This window comes from Medicago sativa, chromosome 3 (genome assembly GCF_051527215.1).
Source record: "Medicago sativa cultivar Bolivia chromosome 3, Bolivia_mono, whole genome shotgun sequence".
Taxonomy (NCBI): Eukaryota; Viridiplantae; Streptophyta; class Magnoliopsida; order Fabales; family Fabaceae; genus Medicago; species Medicago sativa.
Genome location: NC_140751.1, coordinates 5,463,646 through 5,484,408, shown reverse-complemented (window position 1 = coordinate 5,484,408; position 20,763 = coordinate 5,463,646). Strand labels below are relative to the sequence as shown.

The 20,763-nt window shown below is 33.7% G+C and overlaps 1 protein-coding gene across 2 annotated transcripts in view; it reads left to right on the top strand.

Annotated features, from left to right (window-relative positions):
* The window catches only part of LOC146935151 (putative cellulose synthase A catalytic subunit 6 [UDP-forming]), a 49,988-nt gene that overhangs the window by 25,966 nt on the left and 3,259 nt on the right, over positions 1 to 20,763 (top strand). Inside the window, exons 1-8 of one of the 2 annotated variants that reach the window (XM_085750309.1) lie at positions 15,187 to 15,320; positions 16,053 to 16,248; positions 17,145 to 17,260; positions 17,569 to 17,858; positions 18,133 to 18,399; positions 19,319 to 19,664; positions 20,041 to 20,178; positions 20,542 to 20,667. In XM_085750309.1, coding sequence (XP_085606435.1) covers positions 15,240 to 15,320; positions 16,053 to 16,248; positions 17,145 to 17,260; positions 17,569 to 17,858; positions 18,133 to 18,399; positions 19,319 to 19,664; positions 20,041 to 20,178; positions 20,542 to 20,667 — 1,560 coding nt within the window. In that variant the 5' untranslated portion in view covers positions 15,187 to 15,239. Of the gene's footprint in view, positions 1 to 15,186; positions 15,321 to 16,052; positions 16,249 to 17,144; positions 17,261 to 17,568; positions 17,859 to 18,132; positions 18,400 to 19,318; positions 19,665 to 20,040; positions 20,179 to 20,541; positions 20,668 to 20,763 lie in introns of those variants that run through there. The other variant, XM_085750310.1, reaches the window with a different exon arrangement.

Sequence of the window (20,763 nt, the reverse complement as noted above, 5' to 3'; positions counted from 1 at the left end):
TGAGAAGAGGCAGAAGTAGAAGAACTTGAATCTTGAGAAGAGGCCTGGTAAACAACTCAATATATAAGTAATAAGCTATTTAGAGATAACATAGCTAAAGTATAAAGAAAATCATTCCAGGATGTTCATTTCCTAAGCTTACTACACCAGTAAATAACCAACAACCAAACACATAAACACATTTTTATTAAGGAGATAGTAAAAGCAATTTGTATAATCTCAAGAAATAATACTAACCTTGTCTTTGTCTTTCGGCGTCACTTTTACTGTGGGAGTTATGAATAGACATAAAAAATCTGGCTCCTTTAATAGTGATGGCCACACTTTGTATATTAGGTTGATCAGTAGACCTTTGATGTGTGAACCATCATGGTCCTGATCAGCCATAATCATAATATGGCCGTAACGGAGAGAACTAAACGCAGTCAAAGTACCCGGCTTCTTTTTGTCTTCCTTTTCAAGCTTTAAGCCTAAAATTGTAGTAAGATCTTTTACAATTTTATTTTTCCATACTTTGATGGCCTTCTTCGAAACCGGGTTGATTATCTTCCCGCAGAGGGGAAAGACACCATAGTGATTTTGGCTGTATTCATCAAGGGCGGATAGTCCTGCCATCTAATTACAAGAGAGAAAATAGTTGGTGAACAAACAAAATCTCATGCTATAACTGCTATAACTTAATCTAATTTACAAATTTTCTACCTAACTCAATTATTTCTTTGTCCCCCCTCCCCCCACGATAAAACGTACTAAAAGAATAGGAAAATAAGCTTTGAATAGATCAACTTCTACTACACAAGAACATGGCAAAGCTTTCATTGAGTTAGGTAGAAATAATTGAGTTTCAGCATGAAGTAAGCTTTCATTGTCGCCATGGCAAAGCATGATGAATGGGTTTCAACATGAGCAAATTGATGGATGCAAAGAGCATAACGCTCGATGGGCACAACTTGCTTATTTAAACAGACCAGGTTACACAATCATAGATCGAATGGAAGCAAAAATGAAGCTCTTCCCATGGTGTTGAGAACTCAATTCCACAACCTCCCACACAACCATACACATCTCAGCTCTCCAAGGCTGAATCAACCGAGTCATGTGAAAGAATTCTCAAGCTGTTGCAAGAGGAGGTACATGCGCTTCCGACTTGGGACGATATTCTTCGGTTGAACAAATTGAGGAACATTCAATCACCGATGAATCGTCCATGTGAAGAATTCAATAGTTCCTCCTTCAAATGAATTCAATGGAGGAACAATAGATATTCTTGTCACACTGATATAAAGAAGAGTATTGACACTACCAGCTTAATTCATGTGTCTCTTCTGAAACAAGACGCAGTCGATCCAACGACAGAGACGCCGATATCACTTTCTCGCAACATCTCAACACCAGATTACGATTTTCAGAAGACATTTGCAGAGTTCGCAGCTGCACGAGAATGCAGCAGGCCTCCACTGCCACCTCAACCACCGGGATTTGCGTTGTTACTTACCTTCTGCAACAACAACGCTGTTGCCTTCTCCCAAAATAGCGAAGAGAACTTTGTTGGAACCACAGAAGGCAACATCCTTTCCAATGAGACGAGTTACCACAAATCCAACTTGGTCTGAAACGATATGGAAAAGCTTGATGAACTCATGCTAAATGTCCCAACGAAGTCAAGGTTGCTGCAACCACCAGATTGGACCCGTGACACAATGACAGATACTGCACCGCCTCCTAAGCCACCTTATCGATGTTTTTTTACCACTCATGCCCTCCGGACTCAGTGGGAGCGCAACCAGAACGCTGAGATATGTCATTGATGGTTGTCTAGAGGGAAATCAAGAGGTTGATATCGCTAGAATTCGCCATGATTCTAGATTTGTCCCTCCTGATCAATTTTGTTCGCGTGGTGCTATTATGATTTTGGGAACCTTTTGTATAATCACTCATCTAATTGATACGAGTATGCACAATTTTCTTTACATGTTGATCGACCACTACCTAAACCACCATATGGGACTTGTGTGGTCGTTGTCTATCCTCCACCGTCGCCGGCACCACCTGACAGAGTTTGTCGTGTTGTCATCTCAACGATGCTAATTGTACAACTTCTGTAACAACCCAATTTTTAGATTTATTTTTATTATTCTTAATTGTGTTATATGTGCTCTTGTGTGATTATTTTCCTCCGTGTGTATTTCTGGTTGGGATTCGCAGAATTCAGTGTTAGAAGGGTATTTTAGTCATTTTGGACTTAGGGGCATTTTGGTCATTTTGAGAGCAGGGGTAATTTTGTAATTTTTGCTGAAGGTTATTTTTAGTGCTTAGTGAGAGTTATTATTTTACTAAGTGTTGGAGAGTGGAGTAATTATTTAGTTTACCGTTAAGTGACCGTTAGTGTTATATTTTACCGTTAAGTGAGTAGTAACGTTTTGGGTTAGAAAAGAAATGAGTTAGGCCCATTAAGACATTGTGAGTTGAGCCCAATTGAGTAGAGCCTATATAAACACTAGTTGGTAGTGAAATTGGGGCTTTACCAACATTTTCATTTCATTTTCACAATTAAGATAGAGATAGAGAGAAGATAAGGGTTCAAGAAGAAGAACAAGAGAAAGGGGTTGGAGGCTAGAGCTAAAAGAGGAATTCATCATCTAGGAGCTAAATTGAAGCTTGGGTTAGAGATTCTTGGTGCTAGAGGTAAGAGGGTTAGGCTTCACTCGTAATTTCATAACTTTTCCCTTTTACCCATTTTTAAGAAATTGATGAATTGATTTTAATTGGTGTAAATTCGTGCATGATTGTTGTTGTTATGTTTGAGAACATGATTTGTATGATAATTGTGTTGTTGTTGAATTTGTATGTCAAAATGAGTATATATGAATATGATATGTTTTTGTGTGAAATTAATGAAGAATGGAGTTGTGGTTGTTAAATTATGGATGATTACATGATTAGATGTTGTTGTTATTGTTTTTAGATGTGTTGTTGATGAATTGATGCATTGGGTATCATGAATTTGTGAATTATGATGAGACTTATTGTTGTTGTTGAAAGTTGTGAGAGTTTTGGTGAATTGGTGAATTTTGTTGAGTTGTTCATGTGAAGGACCAAAATTAACTTTTGATATATGAAGTTGTTGGCTGAGTTTTTGGTGTTGTTGGGTGAGTTAGAATTATTAGAATTTCTGTTTTCATGTTGTGATTATGTTAGTCGAGTCGTTTGGGAGAAAACAGGATTTTCGTGTCAAAATTCGAGTGTTAACCGTTTGAAAAATGAGCGTTGATGTGAGGTCTTGGAAAATGATTTTGGGATGGTTGAAACTTGAATTTTTCTGAAGATTATGATAGAGCTAAGTGTCAGGAGCGCGTAGGCGAAAACGGCATCGAAAACGGGTTAACGGTTTGGATTTTACGCGCGAAAACGTGAAAATTGGAAAATCTGATGTTGTCTGTCAGGCAGCCATCGTACTCCGATTTTTGGTACCGGACTACGATTTTGACCAGGTTTTGGAGTGTTTCGACACGAAAAAAAATCAGACTACGATGGGTAGAAATCGGGCTACGATTTTGCCTGACCAGAAACTTTTTAAATGCATTTTTCTTCAACCAAATTGCTTCCAAATTTATTCCTAAGTGTAGGGTCTTTATCTTAATCATCTAAGGGTGTTTTTATGAAAGAAATAACTTGGTTTAAAGGGGTCTAATGAGTTTAACTTGTTTTGCTTTCAAATTGGTATTCTTTTGGAAAAATGATAAAGTGAGACGAACTTTGTGATTTTCATGAATTCATCGTATTTGGCCGACGAAATGCTTATGTAACCTCTACTGCACTTATATGTGACTTGTGAGAATACATGGCATAGACAATTGAGCTTGTTTACTTGGTTTTAACTTAAATGCTCAATTATTTTTAATGTTGTAACTTTGAGAGACGAACTTGATTGAAAATGAGTTTTGAGAGCCAATTGCTTATGAATCCTTTATGGATAGATGTTATACCTTATGTGAAGATGATTGGTGGTGTATATATATATGTGACAACTATATGTTGCTTGAAATATGAATGTTGTTGGTGATTGTATATATGTTAAGTGGTGGTGAATTGTTGTTGATTGCATATATACAAGTATTGGTGATGTTGAGGTGATTTATGTGTGTGAACATATGCATTGTAGTCGAGTCATATGTTCATGCATTCATGACTGATGGTGGTGGATTTTATATCCAATTGAGGTGATTACGATGTTTTTGTTGCATCGAAGGTGACGACCTTGAGGTGATACGGTACCGTATGCATCTAGATGAGTCTAGAGCCATTGCATACATTGTTGATGAATTGAAATGCATTTGAGTTGTGCATGGTGATTGAATTTGTTAATTATTAATTGACATGGTTGAAATTGTGATGCGTGTATGATATACTTGTTGGTACGAACTTGGAATGATGATATTGAATGATATGAGTGTCGTTAGTACTTGTGTACATATGTATGAATTGTTCTTGAATATATCTTTCATTTCCAATGTTCTTGATTAAATCTCATATGGATTATGATGATGTAATGCTAACCCTCAGTGGTTTACCACCTACCTTTCCGTATGGACGGGTAGATGGAGTGCAGGATGCTTAGATTGTATGCTTGATGTTTCTGAGGAGTGGAGTTCCTCTTTTTGTGCAAGTGTCTAGATTAGTGCTCTGATCTAGGGTTGTACTTGCATGATGGATTTTTGTGTTGACTATGTAATTTTGGAGTTGAGATGTTAACTGTATCTGAGAGATGTATTTATTATCTATAGATGTGGAGATGTTATTCATATGTTATATATATGTTCCGCTGCTATGTTTATGAAACTTGATAATTTATACATGCATGTTTGATTTTCGTTTGGGCGACGTAGCATCTATTTCTAGAATATATTTGTATATTCGCGCGTTTTACCGCTTATCAGAAGTAGGGTGTTACAACTTCTAAAACCACCTGAACAAGTAGTCATTCTATCGTCACTGCTTGAACCAGCTATACTCATGTTGGCCTTAACTCGAGAATGCAACATGGCAATCAGACTCAACTTCGGTCACCATAACCAAGATGATACCAACACAATCCAAGTTCACAACAGAGAGCTAATATCAATTTAAGAATCCAAGTCAGCAAGTTTGTATAACAAGGTGACATGTAGACATAAGGGAGTAAAAGAGGTGCACATTAAGAAATTAGAGTGGTTATATAAGTGAAGGTGTGTGACTAAGACTGGTGTCGAATAGATGGAATCAATTCATCTTCTATGTTTCTTTCTTATCTTCTATATTCAAAGCTTATTTTCCTTTATAACTTCTAGTATCATACAACAACAACAACACAACAACACAACACAACACAACAACACAACAACGCACAACACAACACAACACAACACAACACAAATCAAATCAAATCAAATCAAAATCAAAATTAAGCATAATAACAAGGTCAAAACATTTTTCTTACCAACGAAAACCACCTGTTGGTCAGGAGATGGAATCTTGTAAACCTCGAAAATGTGTTTCTTAACTTGATCTATGGTATCATTCCCATTCACTGCCACCGCAATTGTTGGTCTTTTTCACCTTTTTGGTTTGAGTCTCTTGCTCCTTGGTTTTCTTGGTTTTCGCCATTTCAGTAGGTTTTGCGATTTTCTTGGTTTTCACCATTTCAGTAAGTTTTGCAGGTTTCGTGAGAGAGGAATAGAAGTAGCAATGTAGAATCGGGAGAATGTAAGAGAAACAGAGAGTGTTGGTAAAGTTAGGGTTTCTTTCTAATTTGAGAATGTAGAATCGCTATAGACTACAGAATTTGTTTCAAACATTTTTTAGCGGCACTTGATTATTTTTTATTTAATCAATAATTTATTTATATTTTGTTAACAACTCTTTTTAACAAATTATTTTTTAAAAAAATTCATTCATAAAATAGTAAGGTGTAATCCATTAGGATTAGGATTTAGGATGGACTTTGGGGTCGAGTTAAAGAGTTAGTTTAGGTTTGTTGTTGGTTTGGCTTGTTGTTGTGTTGACTGTCTGGAACTCCCACAATGACATTATCTTTGTCGGAGGGATTCCTACTGTCAAGAAAGAACTAATAAGTGGTTAAATATGATAACCAAGTTGATAGCAAGTGGTTAAGTTCTAAGGACCTAATTGATAATAATTGTTAAATATAGGGATCAACTTGACCAAGTTTATGAAATAAAATATATAGAAAACTGAATTTTTATCTTTGAAAAGGTTCACTTATTATCAGTTAGTTTGAACCTGGTGTTTCTAAAAAAATGTGCTGCTTGATAGTGTCACAACCAAGTACATCCATCGGAACTGATTTTTTGCCCTTTGCACTCATGTAAACCTTGGTCGTTTTTTCCTTGGCCATAATCGTGAGGTTTCTAATTCGGGTTTTGTGAGAGAAATATCGGAGAGAAAAGAAAATTGCTTTTTTGACATTCAAAACGTCATATTGACACATGGAAACAACATCAAAACAACACAACATCAAAACAATACAACAACACAACAACACATAACATACAACAACACAACATCATGAAGACAATATAAAACAACACAACATCAAAACAATACAACAACACAACAACACATAACACACAACAACACAACATCATAATAGCACACAACACAACATAAACATACAACAACACAACATCACATCATATCATTATATTTCTTACAAATGACGAAAACCACTTGTTGATGATACATTGGAATTTTGTGTTTCTCAAAAGTGCGATGTTTGATCGTGTTAATAGTGTCACAACCAAGCACATCCACCGAAACTGATTTTTTGCCCTTTGCACTCACATAAATTTTGGTCGTTTTTTTCTTGGCCATAATCACGAGGTTTCTAATTCGGGTTTTGTAAGAGAAATATCGGAGAGAAAAGAAAATTGTTTTTTTAACATTTAAAACGTCATATTGACACATGGAAACAACATCAAAACAACACAATAACACACAACAACACAACATCATGGAGACAACACAACACAACACAACATCAAAACAACACAGCAACACAACAACATATAACACACAACGTCATGGAGACAACATAACACAACACAACATCAAAACAACACAACATCATGGAGACAACATAACACAACACAACATCAAAACAACACAACAACACATATCACACAACATCATGGAGACAACATAACACAACACAACATCACAACAACACATAACACATAACAACACAACATCATAACAGCACAGTATAAACACACAACAACACTACATCACATCATATCATTATTTTTCTTACCAATGACGAAAACCACTTGTTGATGAGAAAGTGGAATTTTGTGTTTCTCAAAAATGCGTTGTTTGATCGTGTCAATAGTTTTATTTCTCCAATTTCAAATATCATCAATTATTTCTCCAACTTTTCAATATCTTTAAGCCACAATTTTAAACCAATACAATTCAATAATATTGCAAATTTAAATTTTTAAAAGAAGCAGTGATGGGGTGAAGTTAAAGTTACTTTACTTACTGGTTTGCACACTGTCAAACTCCTTAAGTTTATTATGTTCATCCATTCCAAACAGATGGTTAGCAGTTCTTATCAATCCTAACTTTTTCTTTAAATCATCATCAGTCCCATCAGGCGGATCTTCTTTGAGGGTAACCTTGAAACTCACCTTATCATACCATGTTGCGTGTCCCAAATTGGCCAACGCCCTTCAACAAAGTCAGGTTGGCGGCGGTGGCACCAACATATTCTTGAGCCATCTTCACAGTTGTGTTACCTAGATTTACCTCGCCATGGTGGTAAGACGTTTGCTCAGCCACTTTCATTTCATGGTTTAAATTCTTCTTGAAAGAGCAAAATACTATTTTTCCTTTGCCCTGAAACCACTTATAAAGGACGGTATTGACCTAAACAGCGTAGAGTTGGCATAGTGTATATATTCATTGTCTATGAAGTCACTGTATGAGCAACTTTGGTTTACGGGCATCTGCATATTCTGCTCTTCTTTCGCCAGCTCCTGCGAAGATAATGCCAAGATAAAACACGAGAATATAAGTTTATTTTAAAGTAACCTAGGTCTGAACCTATGTCCTATGAAACTTTTCATATTTAAACATTTTTTGTTATGATGAAGTATTATACTCATTTAATTTTCAATAATGTTACCTTGTTCCTTTTGATTATCCACTCTCTCCTTTTCTGGGCAGCTTTATCACTAAATGTCATAAGAATGGCTCTCCTATCTTCATCACTTCCCCAAAAAAAAGCCTTTTTATGGAATTCCATTTTGTCAAAATATATTCTGGCTTCAATCTCTGTACTTGTGCCCAAGCCCTAGAAAACATAACATCCAAAAAACAATAAATAGATTAAATATATATATGCATCTTGACTTATCCTAAACTTAACATAAACCATACACACATATTTCATCATAAATAAATTCAAATTCTTAGCATGCCTTTTTCCAATCTTCATACTCGGTTAAAGAGTAAAAGTAAAGAGGTCCAGCAGGTTCAGCCACTTTAGAACTTTCTACCACTTCAGAATAACTTTGAGGACAGGCCTGCATCCAAGCATCCAAACACAGAAAAATAAAAAATAAAATGAACGAAGTACACAAAGAAACAGAGAAACAAAGAACAACCAAACACAAACACACAAAAATTCATAAATTCATACTTTTAGCGTAGCTCGTATGATAGGAGTGATGAATTGGTATAAGAAGTTTGGATAATCCCTCAACAAAGAAGGCCACATGTGATGGATAAGATTGATCAAAAGACCTTTAATGTGTGAACCATCATTATCTTGATCCGCCATTATCATAATATGGCCATAACGGAGAGTGCTAAAAGCGGAACTCTGGGTGGAAGAAGAACTCTCTGTCAAAGAACTATCTGTCTCGTTCTCATTCTTGTCTTCCTTTTCAGGCTTTAAGCCCAAAATCCTCAACATATTTTTAATGATTTTGTTCTCCAATACCTTTGTAAATTTCTTGCATTCAGGGTTAATTATCTTACCGCAGAGAGGATAGACTCCGTAAAGGTTTCTATTGGATTCATCAAGTACTGACAGTCCAGCCATCTATGAAAAAAGATATTAAAAAACAATGCAAAATAAGATTACAGGAGATGATAATTGCATCAAATAAGAGTAGAACTACAAGTTAATAAGACAAATTTTTTAAACAATGCAGCATTGCAGTACAAATACAAGAGGATAATTGCATTGTCATCAAATGTGTCAACTAAAAGTTAATAAGACAATTTTTTGGGGATTTCACAGCCACTAACTTCTGTGGTTTGCGGTGTTTTTTAATATTTACGGTTTTTTTGGGATGTTACACCTATATGCCCTATATGCGGCATCGTTGTATCCTCTTTGCTTCCGGTTATAATAACATTTGCCAAGTTCCCACCAATACATAATGACCTATACTTTCAGTTTCAATGTTTTTGCCCCACAACCCCCTAGAATCAATAATTTAACATACATACAATTTTAACTATATCTGATGCAGAATCCAGGAATACAAGCTACAAATAAATACAGTAATTAACAGAAACTCCCCCAATCACGTCAACAAGTATCACTCTCCTCTTTTAAAGTAAGTGTACAAGCATATTTTTCAAGCTTATATTGCAACTACAAACCAAACACACTTAAATTCCCCCAAATAAACTCAACATTTTTCAAGTTGTTAAGGGTCGCTATATGGAGCATTTCTCTCTAACATATAGACATTTCCAGTGAGTGTTTGTTCAATCTTATTTTAAAAAAGAATCAGATAGTTCAGTAAATGCAATGATAGTTTTATTTCCAGAGTAATCCCAACTTGTCGAAAAAAATGAAGCAATTAAACCTAAAAAGTAAACCATCAAATTTGTCATAGACTTTGTAAAGCACTCTCAAATAGTTCCCTAAGATTATGAATATTTCAAAAAGGTACTTTATTGTGTCAAATTTTTACTCATTTTAGTCCTAGGAGTCAAGAAAGAACTAATAAGTGGTTAAATATGATGACCAAGTTGATAGCAAGTGGTTAAGTTCCCAGGACCTAATTGATAGTAATTGTTAAATATAGGGATCAACTTGACCAAGTTTATGAAATAAAATATATAGAAAACTGAATTTTTATCTTTGAAAAGGTTCACTTATTATCCGTTAGTTTGAACCTGGGTTGGAATTTAAGTGCCTACTAGTTGTTCTTCATCGGAAACAAATAAGCCTCTGGAATTCGTAATCGGGGGTTATAATAACATTTGCCAAGGCATTGCAGTACATATACACATATACAGAGTGTCATCAAATGTGATCTCATAGTATCTCATAGTACAGTTGCTATAAGCTAAGTTGCTATATCACATTAACTACTAACTTATGGTGTAACTTGATACTTTCATTCTTATTCAATAATAAGATTTCATTATATCAATTATACTTTACTTCATTTAAAAAGAATGCATTGCATGCATATGAGAGGTAATTGCAGAGTGTGGCATAGGCTAGTTCTACATTCTCCCTAGCAGTTGAAGCACTTCATGCATTTATACAAGACGAATCAGAACACAAGTAAGCTTGTACTCACAAGGTTGTTTGTGTTATATTACTTCTATCATGTGTTTTACATATCCAGCAAAAAATGAATTGACCCATTGTTATAGATATTTAGAATTGTGCTAGGAATAATGATATCTTGAACAAAAAGTGAAGACATAATTCTGAGAGAATAGACTACTGCTCCTAATTTTATCAGCAATACAGAATTAACTAATACATAATTAACGGTTGCTTAACATGCTCATCATTACCTCCTAGTAGTTTGCTAACACCATCTCTCTACTCTAACCAACTTCCCACCACCTCACATGCGCCAACCTCCTCTCACCTTGCTGCTACTTGTCCTCTACTTCCTTTTCTAGTATAAATTTTTAATATCCTAGGCCCTGTGTCCATTAATACATTTTTCTCATTGTCTTATTTTTGTGTTTGGCTTTCACTCCATATGCACCAAGATGGTTGCTACTTGCTAATCGCTATCAAAGCATGAGTTATTATAATATTTTTCTTATCTCTAATATTTGACCATATCACATCAAATTCACAAAAATTGCATAAAAGAGTAAAAATACCGCCATAGCTTTGCCAGAATCGCCTTCCGTCAATATTAATGTACACTTTTTCCATTCGTCTGTTCCATCAAGCTTGGCGTCGACCAATTTTGGGATATCTGATAAATCCTGGCTGTCATTATCCTCCTCGACCAATCATTGAGACCAACATCAATATTATCATGTTTATCCTTATCCTTATCTTTATCAGGTCTGGAATCTGTAGACAACATAACATAACACAACATCAAAACAACATAACAAACACAACTAAACATAACACACAACAACAATACATCATAACAGCATAACAACACACAACATCACATCATATCATTATTTTTCTTACCAATAACGAAAACTTGGTGTTTCTAAAAAAATGCGCTGCTTGATAGTGTCAATAGTGTCACAACCAAGTACATCCACCGGAACTGATTTTTTGCCCTTTGCACTCACGTAAACCTTGGTCGTTTTTTTCTTGGCCATAATCGTGAGGTTTCTAATTCGGGTTTTGTGAGAGAAATATCAGAAAGAAAAGAAAATTGCTTTTTTGACATTGAAAATGTTATATTGACACATGGAAAGAACATCAAAACAACACAACAACACACAACAACATCAAAGCAAAACAACAACACATAACACACAACAACACAACATCATGGAGACAACCTAACACAACACAACATCAAAACAACACAACAACACAATATCATAACAGCACACAACACAGCATAAACACACAACAACACAACATCACATCATTATTTTTCTTACCAATTACGAAAACCATTTGTTGATGAGACAGTGGAATTTTGTGTTTCTCAAAAAATGCGCTGCTTGATAGTGTCACAACCAAGCACATCCACCGGAACTGATTTTTTGCCCTTTGCACTCACATAAACCTTGGTCGTTTTTTTCTTGGCCATAATCGCGAGGTTTCTAATTCGGGTTTTGTGAGAGAAATATCGGAGAGAAAAGAAAATTGCTTTTTTGACATTCAAAACGTCATATTGACACATGGAAACAACATCAAAACAACACAACAAAACATAACACACAACAACACATCATCATAGAGACAACATAACACAACACAACATCAAAACAATACAATAACACAACAACACATAACACACAACAACACAACATCATAACAGCATAATAGCACACAACACAACATAAACATACAACAACACAACATCACATCATATCATTATTTTTCTTACAAATGACGAAAACCACTTGTTGATGAGACAGTGGAATTTTGTGTTTCTAAAAAATGTGATGTTTGATCGTGTCAATAGTGTCACAACCAAGCACATCCACCGGAACTGGTTTTTTGCCCTTTGCACTCACGTAAACCTTGGTCGTTTTTTTCTTGGCCATAATCACGAGGTTTCTAATTCGGGTTTTGTGAGAGAAATATCAGAGAGAAAAGAAAATTGCTTTTTTAACATTCAAAACGTCATATTGACACATGGAAACAACATCAAAACAACATAACATCAAAACAACACAATAACACACAACAACACAACATCATGGAGACAACATAACACAACACAATATCAAAACAACACTGCAACACAACAACACATAACACACAGCATCATGGAGACAACATAACACAACACAACATAAAAACAACACAACAACACATAACACACAACAACACAACATCATAACAACACATCATAAACACACAACAACACTACATCACATCACATCATATCATTATTTTTCTTACCAATGACGAAAACCACTTGTTGATGAGACAGTGGAATTTTGTGTTTCTCAAAAATGAGTTGTTTGATCGTGTCAATAGTGTCACAACCAAACACATCCACCGGAACTGATTTTTCGCCCTTTGCACTCACGTAAACCTTGGTCATTTTTTTCTTGGCCATAATCGCGAGGTTTCTAATTAGGGTTCTGTTAGTGAAATATCGGAGATAGACCACTAATTAGGGTTTTGTGAGAGAAATATCGAGATAGACCAGGAATCGAGAGCGTATTAGGTTTTTGATTAGGGTTTCTAGAATCGGAGATGTAGACCAACAATCGAGAGGGAGAGTGAGTGTTTTGGTTAAGTTGCGTTTCTTTCTAATTTGAGCTATGTAGTAGTTTGAAACACTTTTTAAGCGGGGAGAGACACTTGATTTTTTTATTATATCTAGGCCCCGTTTGGTTTAGGCTTATTTTGAGCTTATGAAAAATAGCTTAGGTAAATAAATAAGTTTTTATTTTAATTTATAAACTCTTACTAACGAAAACCGTATCTTCATAAACTGTTTTATTTACATAAGCTGTTTTATATAAGCTATAAAATAAGTTAATCCAAACGTGCCCTTAATTTATTTGTCAACAACGTTTTTTAGTTTTAAAATTTATTGAAAAATTTCACAAAATACTATGGTGCAAACCATTAGGATGGATTTATTGAGAAATTTTGACCAAAGTAGGAGTCGTTCCACTAAAATTGCAATTTTCAGGAATCATGTCGATCAAGATCTTTTAGTCACTCTCCACTATAAGATGAGTGGTGTTCTCCCTCCACGCCATGTCTAAACCTAGGTACATACCCCACATTTCAGCATGAAAAACATCACACATTCTAATCTTCTTGAAGTAGCCTTTGATTCATATGCCATCAGAGTCCCAAAGAAGCCATCCACACCCTGCAAGAGTGCCAGATCCCTTCCAAGCACCATCACAATTAAGCTTAACTCAACCAATCGGAGGTCGCATCCAACCGATGCATATAGTTTTCTTTTGATGAGGACTTTGTATTGTCTTCTATCTCTCTAGTAAACTTTTGAATTACCAATGCTGGATTTTGCTTAGTCTTTGAAATCCTATTTCAAAATAGATTTGTTTCGCCAATTCCATAAACACTAGCATGTTGTCATGAAAGTAGTCTGCCAGCATGATTGTCTCCAATTCCACATATAGATTTGTTTCGCCAATTCCATAAATACTAGCATGTTGTCATGAAAGTAGTCTGCCAGCATGGTTGTCTCCAATTCCACATATTTACAACTTCTTATAACAAAGAAACTTGCACTTTTATATATGGCAATAAAAAGACTTTTATGAAAATTCACTTTGAGCCAAAAAAAGATTGATCTTTATCGCTCTAATGTTGGACAAATCTTTTCCCTTGTAAATGTGAAACCCTAAAATCAAAAGTACTCACAATGAAGCCAACAGCTATCAAATATAGAGAAAATGATAGAGAGTCTCCTTGATGTAACCCACACATCAGAACAAACTTGTCCGCTAGTTTAAAAGAAAGATAAAATTAGATGAAGAAATGACTACACCACAACTTGTATTGTATCCCCTCTAAATATTAGTATAGAAATATAGATATTTGAGAAAAATAGGTGTTTAATTGAGTAAAAAATATATATAAATTTGTAAATAAAATAATCTAAATGAAGAATTAAATTGAAAGAAAAGAAGATTACTGCTAAATTTAGTATCCTATAGTAGGTATAGATTAACCAATAACAAACTAATAAAATAATTCATTCTATTTCAGCATCAAAAGCATGGTTTAGTGGCAATGAATATTTCTTCAAACGAACGCAGTGGACTTACAATAATGTCGTTAATGCTATTTTTCTCTATGGATTAAAGGTAATAAATTAACATCATAGGCACAAAATGACACAGATACAAGACATGTGGAAAGTTAATTTTTCCTTTTCCCTTTTACTTTTTCCTTTCTAGATTGGATATGATGACGCCTAAGCTTTGTTGGCGGAGTTACAAATGATTAAAAAAAGTTTAAGAAGCAAATGTGTCACAAATGCAACAAAAAATGGGCGGAGAAACAAATGGCTAGATAATATAATAGAGAAGAAAAGAATATCATTGATTGGAACAATAATTAGTTATAACATTTTTGTTTGTTTTTATTTGATAAGAAAAAGGAATAACGGTGCTTTTCTCTAGCTCAAGTAAAGTACATTTATGTATCTTCCTTAAGTTTAAAGGCAAAGAATTTGTATAAATGTAGTGAAGATGAAACACTATTATATAATAGTGTGATTAGAAATATTAATGGTACTAAGGTAGTGGTGCATAGCTAGCACTAAATGGAAACCAATTTTGGGTTAGTTGCAGGCTCTCACAACAAGAATGAATTCATTATCATACGTCAAGATGGTGACTATGCTGTAAGTAATAACAAGTTTTTATATATCATCTCTTGCATACATATACATACATAAACTACTAAACATTGTAAATTACATACACAAATGAATTTATTTTTAAATTTTGGCAAAAAATACTTTTTGATGTAAAAAAAATTTCAATGTTGGCATCGATCTAACTTTGAATGACAAAATTATACACAATGTTTATGTAAATTTTCGTCATTTATTCATTTTTTTTCTAATCGATTTATTCATTTTTCGTCATATATACAATTTTAGACTCTCATTTTTTTCAAATTCATAATTTCAATCCTCCTATGTTACTTTTCACGAATTTGGTCTCCATACATATTATTTATGTGAATTTGGTCGCCATAGTTTCTTAATTACACTATCAAACCATTAATTTCGGATGTTTTTTTGACTCAAAAGGGACCAAAAGTGTAAGAAAATCCAGAGACTAAAATGGTAATTTCGGTCAAAAAAAAAGTAATTAAAAATGCAAGGACTTAAACAAAGAAAAGTTATATGTTTATATACCAAATTAGTGAAAAGTAGAATAATCGAACCAAAATCGTAAAATTGAAAATAAAGGGACACCAAAAATATATTTAATCCTTAGTTTAATATATGCATGCGCTCGCGCGCGCACAGATATATATAGAAAAACATGTAAGCAACTAAAGGATGTATACTTACATTGAAATAGTTATATATGCATGATGGTTTGGTGTTGGTTTATTTATACAGAGAACAGATTTGCAAGAGTTAGATGGTCAAACATGTCAACTATGTGGAGAAGACATAGGGGTTAATGCAGATGGTGACCCCTTTGTGGCTTGCAATGAATGTGCATTTCCAGTTTGTAGAAATTGTTATGAATATGAAAGAAGGGAGGGAAACCAAGTTTGTCCTCAATGCAAAACCAAATTTAAGCGTCTCAAGGGTATGCACATATATACAAAGTATATATATTTAATCAATTAATAGTATTGAAATTGATTACTTGTTACTCATTTCTTTTCATTTTAGTTTTTGCTTCAAGTTTGTTTACGTATAAAAAAATTAATAAATTTTGCTACTTTGATAAAATTATGTTTTTTATTTTCTTTTTGGTCAAACTATATTTATCTTTTTTTCTATAAACTCTTCATAATTTATTATGTCATTCTACTTTCTTTTTTGACAAAATCTCATTCTACCTATTTTGCTCTTTGTAATAAATACTTAAAGGTATTAATGATAAAATAATAATCAATGTTGCTTTAAACTTTAAAAATAACAAGTAAATAAGAAGACCACTTTTTATACAAAAGATACAAGTGTAAAAGGGAACTAAGAGAATTTTTTTTTTTTCTGCCTCTATCTTTTTAGTATTGTATTTTCTACAACTTGATAGGTCGGTTCAACGTTAAATCTTTTGTAAAGAATATAAGAGAAGTATTGACATCACCTACTCTATTCTTTTTCTAATATCACTCTTTTATCGGATGAAATATATTAGAGTTCCACAATTTTAGACGTACGTACCACATAAAGTAGTGGACTACAAATCTACTAAGAGATTAAAAGTGCTAGAATGATTATTGTTAGCACTATTCAAAAGTGAGTATAAATACTTCATTATAATGTCTTGTAAAATCAAACCATCTTAATTTTTTTTTAGACGGAAAACCATCTTAATTATATCTAAGGACAATTGAAAGACAAGTGTTATATATGTTTGGATTTTAAAATACTCATTAATTTGGAACAAAAACAAAATGATTAAACAACCGAGAATATGAAATGGAGATACTCCTTTTGTTTTTCAAATGACCGGGTGTGGCATGAGTTTTGAAGGGTGTGCTAGAGTTGAAGGAGATGAAGAGGAGGATGACATTGATGATTTAGAGAACGAATTCGATTTCGATGGACGAAATGAACAAGATCATATGCAAATTCCCATGTCTCCTGAGGTAATGCTACAAAATTTATTTGTTTGTTGCGGTTTATGTTCTAACGTTCTATGAGTCAAAAAGTTAGTATAACTTAGTTCAAATGGAAATGTCGATATTGTTAGACTATGATCACCTTTATCGAGTTCGAGCTTGTAACCTCGGAGTTGTATGTGTTGATTTTAAGTGCGCTTGTTACCTTCAAGAGGTTTAAATTTCTATATCACTATTATAACAAAATAAAACAGTTTTGTCATGTGAAAAGAAGGAGAAAGAAAAACTGTTGCTTATGTACTTTCTATTTTGCATGCATGCACTTATTGGAACAGGGTGAGGAGCTGTCTGAAGAGCAACATGCTATAGTTCCTTTAATAAATTCAACAATTATGAGAAAAGAGATAACTTTATTGCAAGCAAGACCAATGGATCCTTCCAAGGACCTAGCTGCTTATGGCTATGGAAGTGTTGCTTGGAAGGATAGGATGGAGATATGGAAGCAAAGACAGAACCAACTTGGTAATATGAGAAAAGATGATAATGATAATGATAATGATAATGATAATGATAATGATAATGAAGACTTGGATAAGAGCGTGGATGATGACAATGAATTTCCTTTGTAAGTATCACTCTTTTTTTTTTTTTTTAAAACTCGGTATCCGATCCAAGAATCTACTAATCTGAGGGGATCAATCCCACCGTCCACTTGCGGGGGGCCCATTTAAAGCCAGAGCAAAACTTTGTATGGACTTGCCCACCGAAATTGGCACCAGGGGATCGAACTTGATCACTGTCTAAAAGAAAACTAGCATTAAAATGAATATTATACATATGGATACAGAAACACAATTGTTTTCTAATGAGATTTTGCATTTTCTTGTGAAAATGATCAGAATGGATGAATCAAGGCAACCATTGTCAAGGAAGTTGCCAATTCCATCAAGTCAAATCAATCCGTACCGTATGATCATAATAATAAGACTGATTGTTCTTGGATTCTTCTTCCAATATAGAATTATGAATCCAGTAGACAATGCATATGCTTTGTGGCTTGTGTCAGTAATATGTGAGATTTGGTTCACTCTTTCATGGATTCTTGATCAGTTCTCAAAGTGGTTTCCTGTCATGAGGGAAACCTATCTTGACAGGCTTTCCTTAAGGCAAGTAATCTACAAATAGTTTGGTAGTATAAGTTGTTTTATTTTGTTTTTTGGAAAGTAAATAAGCCTGGATTAAGGGAAACTAAAATGTTTATAAGTGGTGGAGAGTATGAGTCCACGGACTCGAATGGACTCATTAGAGTTTATAAATAGTAGCGATAAAGGACAAACAATTTAATCGTCAAATTTACGAAATAGTATATTAGTCCATTAAATTGAGAAACGTCGATTAGTTTAGTCCCTCCACCAAAATAAACGTCTTTCAAATCCAATGAAACACTTACTTATTGACTTGAATAGTCTTGTGCAACATTAAGGGTTTAAGACTAGAATAGAACCTTTAAAATTGTGATGTTAGATTTGGAAAAAATGATTGAATTGTAGACGTTCAATTTAAGGGACTAAATTGCTATTTTGCAAATTTAAGAAACTAAATTGACGAAAACCTTTACAATTTGAACGAAAAAAAATTGTTCAATAATTTTTGTTTTTAACACTTAGCGATCAAATTAGAGACAGATGCATTTTCCCAATTATTGCATAGTGAAGAGATTAGTGATGATAAAGCTTAGTTATAGAGATAACTTGTTCTCCAAGTTATCTAGTTAGTTACACTTACCTAACTGTATTAGTGAGATTGTTAGAATACAGTTAGTATATGATAGTTATAGTAGTGTTTCAGCTTTACTATATAAGATGTAACTTTACTTCATTCATAATTAATGAGAATAATTCATTCATTTGGTTCCTTCATAATATGGTATAATTTTTTACCAGACTTTATTTACTTCCGATCAGATACTGAAGTATTAGGGTCCATTTCCCGTAAAAATCATAAGGTTGAAACAAAAAGAAATACTTTCTTTTCATGTTTATGTTTATGTTTTTGTTTATAAACAACTTTTTCTAATTCAAATAGGTATGAAAAGGAAGGTCAACCATCACAACTTTCACCAATTGATATATTTGTGACTACAAATGATCCATTAAAAGAGTCTCCTCTAGTGACAGCAAACACAGTTCTATCAATTCTAGCAATAGATTACCCTGCTGAAAAGGTGTCATGTTATGTTTCTGATGATGGAGCAGCAATGTTAACATTTGAGGCATTATCTGAAACTTCTGAATTTGCAAGGAAATGGGTTCCTTTTTGTAAGAAGTTCAACATTGAACCTAGAGCTCCAGAATGGTATTTTGCTGAGAAAATAAATTATTTAAAAGATAAGGTGCATTCATCATTTGTGAAAGAGAGAAGAGCAATGAAGGTAATCTCTTAGTTCAATCCTACCGTCCACTTGCAGGATCCTTAAACAACATTCATTTTAAAACACAGGATATCATGCATATTTGAACACCTGAAAATCATGTACAATTGACATAATTTGGACAATTTAATATACGTATATTTGAACACCTGAAAATTATAATTAACCACATTCACATATGTGGTTAAATGTGTCGAGTTGATGGTTAATTAATAGTGTCACTTTGTTATATTTATTAATCATCATCGAATTTGATATTTGAATTGTGTTAACCATCTAAATTGATGTCGAAATTTGATATCAACTTTATGTGTGAAAATATAATTTCTCAATCTTAATATTAGTATATGGTAAAATTTTATTGATCATATTGCAGAGAGAATATGAAGAATTTAAAGTTAGAATTAATTCTCTAGTTGCAAAGGCTAAGAAGGTTCCAGAAGAAGGGTGGACAATGCAAGATGGAATGTTGTGGCCTGGAAATAATATTCGTGACCATCCAGGAATGATACAGGTTAGTGATAGAGCAAATTTAAATACATTTTTAGTCTATCTATTTTGCTTTATTTATGACTTTATTCCTCGTGCCTAAATTTATTATTTTGGTCTTCCAATTTTCAAAGTATCACTTTTTCTCATTCATGTGATTAGGGTTGAATTTTGATAATGTGACAAGTTAAAATATTATGTGGCCCTAGTGGACCTTCTCTTATCAAAATAAATATTATATCATAAAAACAATCAAATTTGATGCAACATATTCTCAACATATTTTTTGCATATATACAAAATCCTCTGCACTACCATCTCTATAGTCTATAATACATGTGGTAATTTTTACACAACAATTTGATTGTAGATGTCATATGTTTATCAGGTTTTCTTAGGTGAAAATGGGGGATGTGACATGGATGGAAATGAATTGCCACGTTTGGTGTATGTTTCTAGAGAAAAGAGGCCTAACTTCAATCACCAAAAAAAAGCTGGAGCCCTAAATGCATTGGTAAGCAATACCTTTGAAATAGAATCCTAATAGATTGAAGAAAATGAAGATGAAAATAAGCTAGAAAAAATTCTCAAAAAATAAAAAAACTATTTT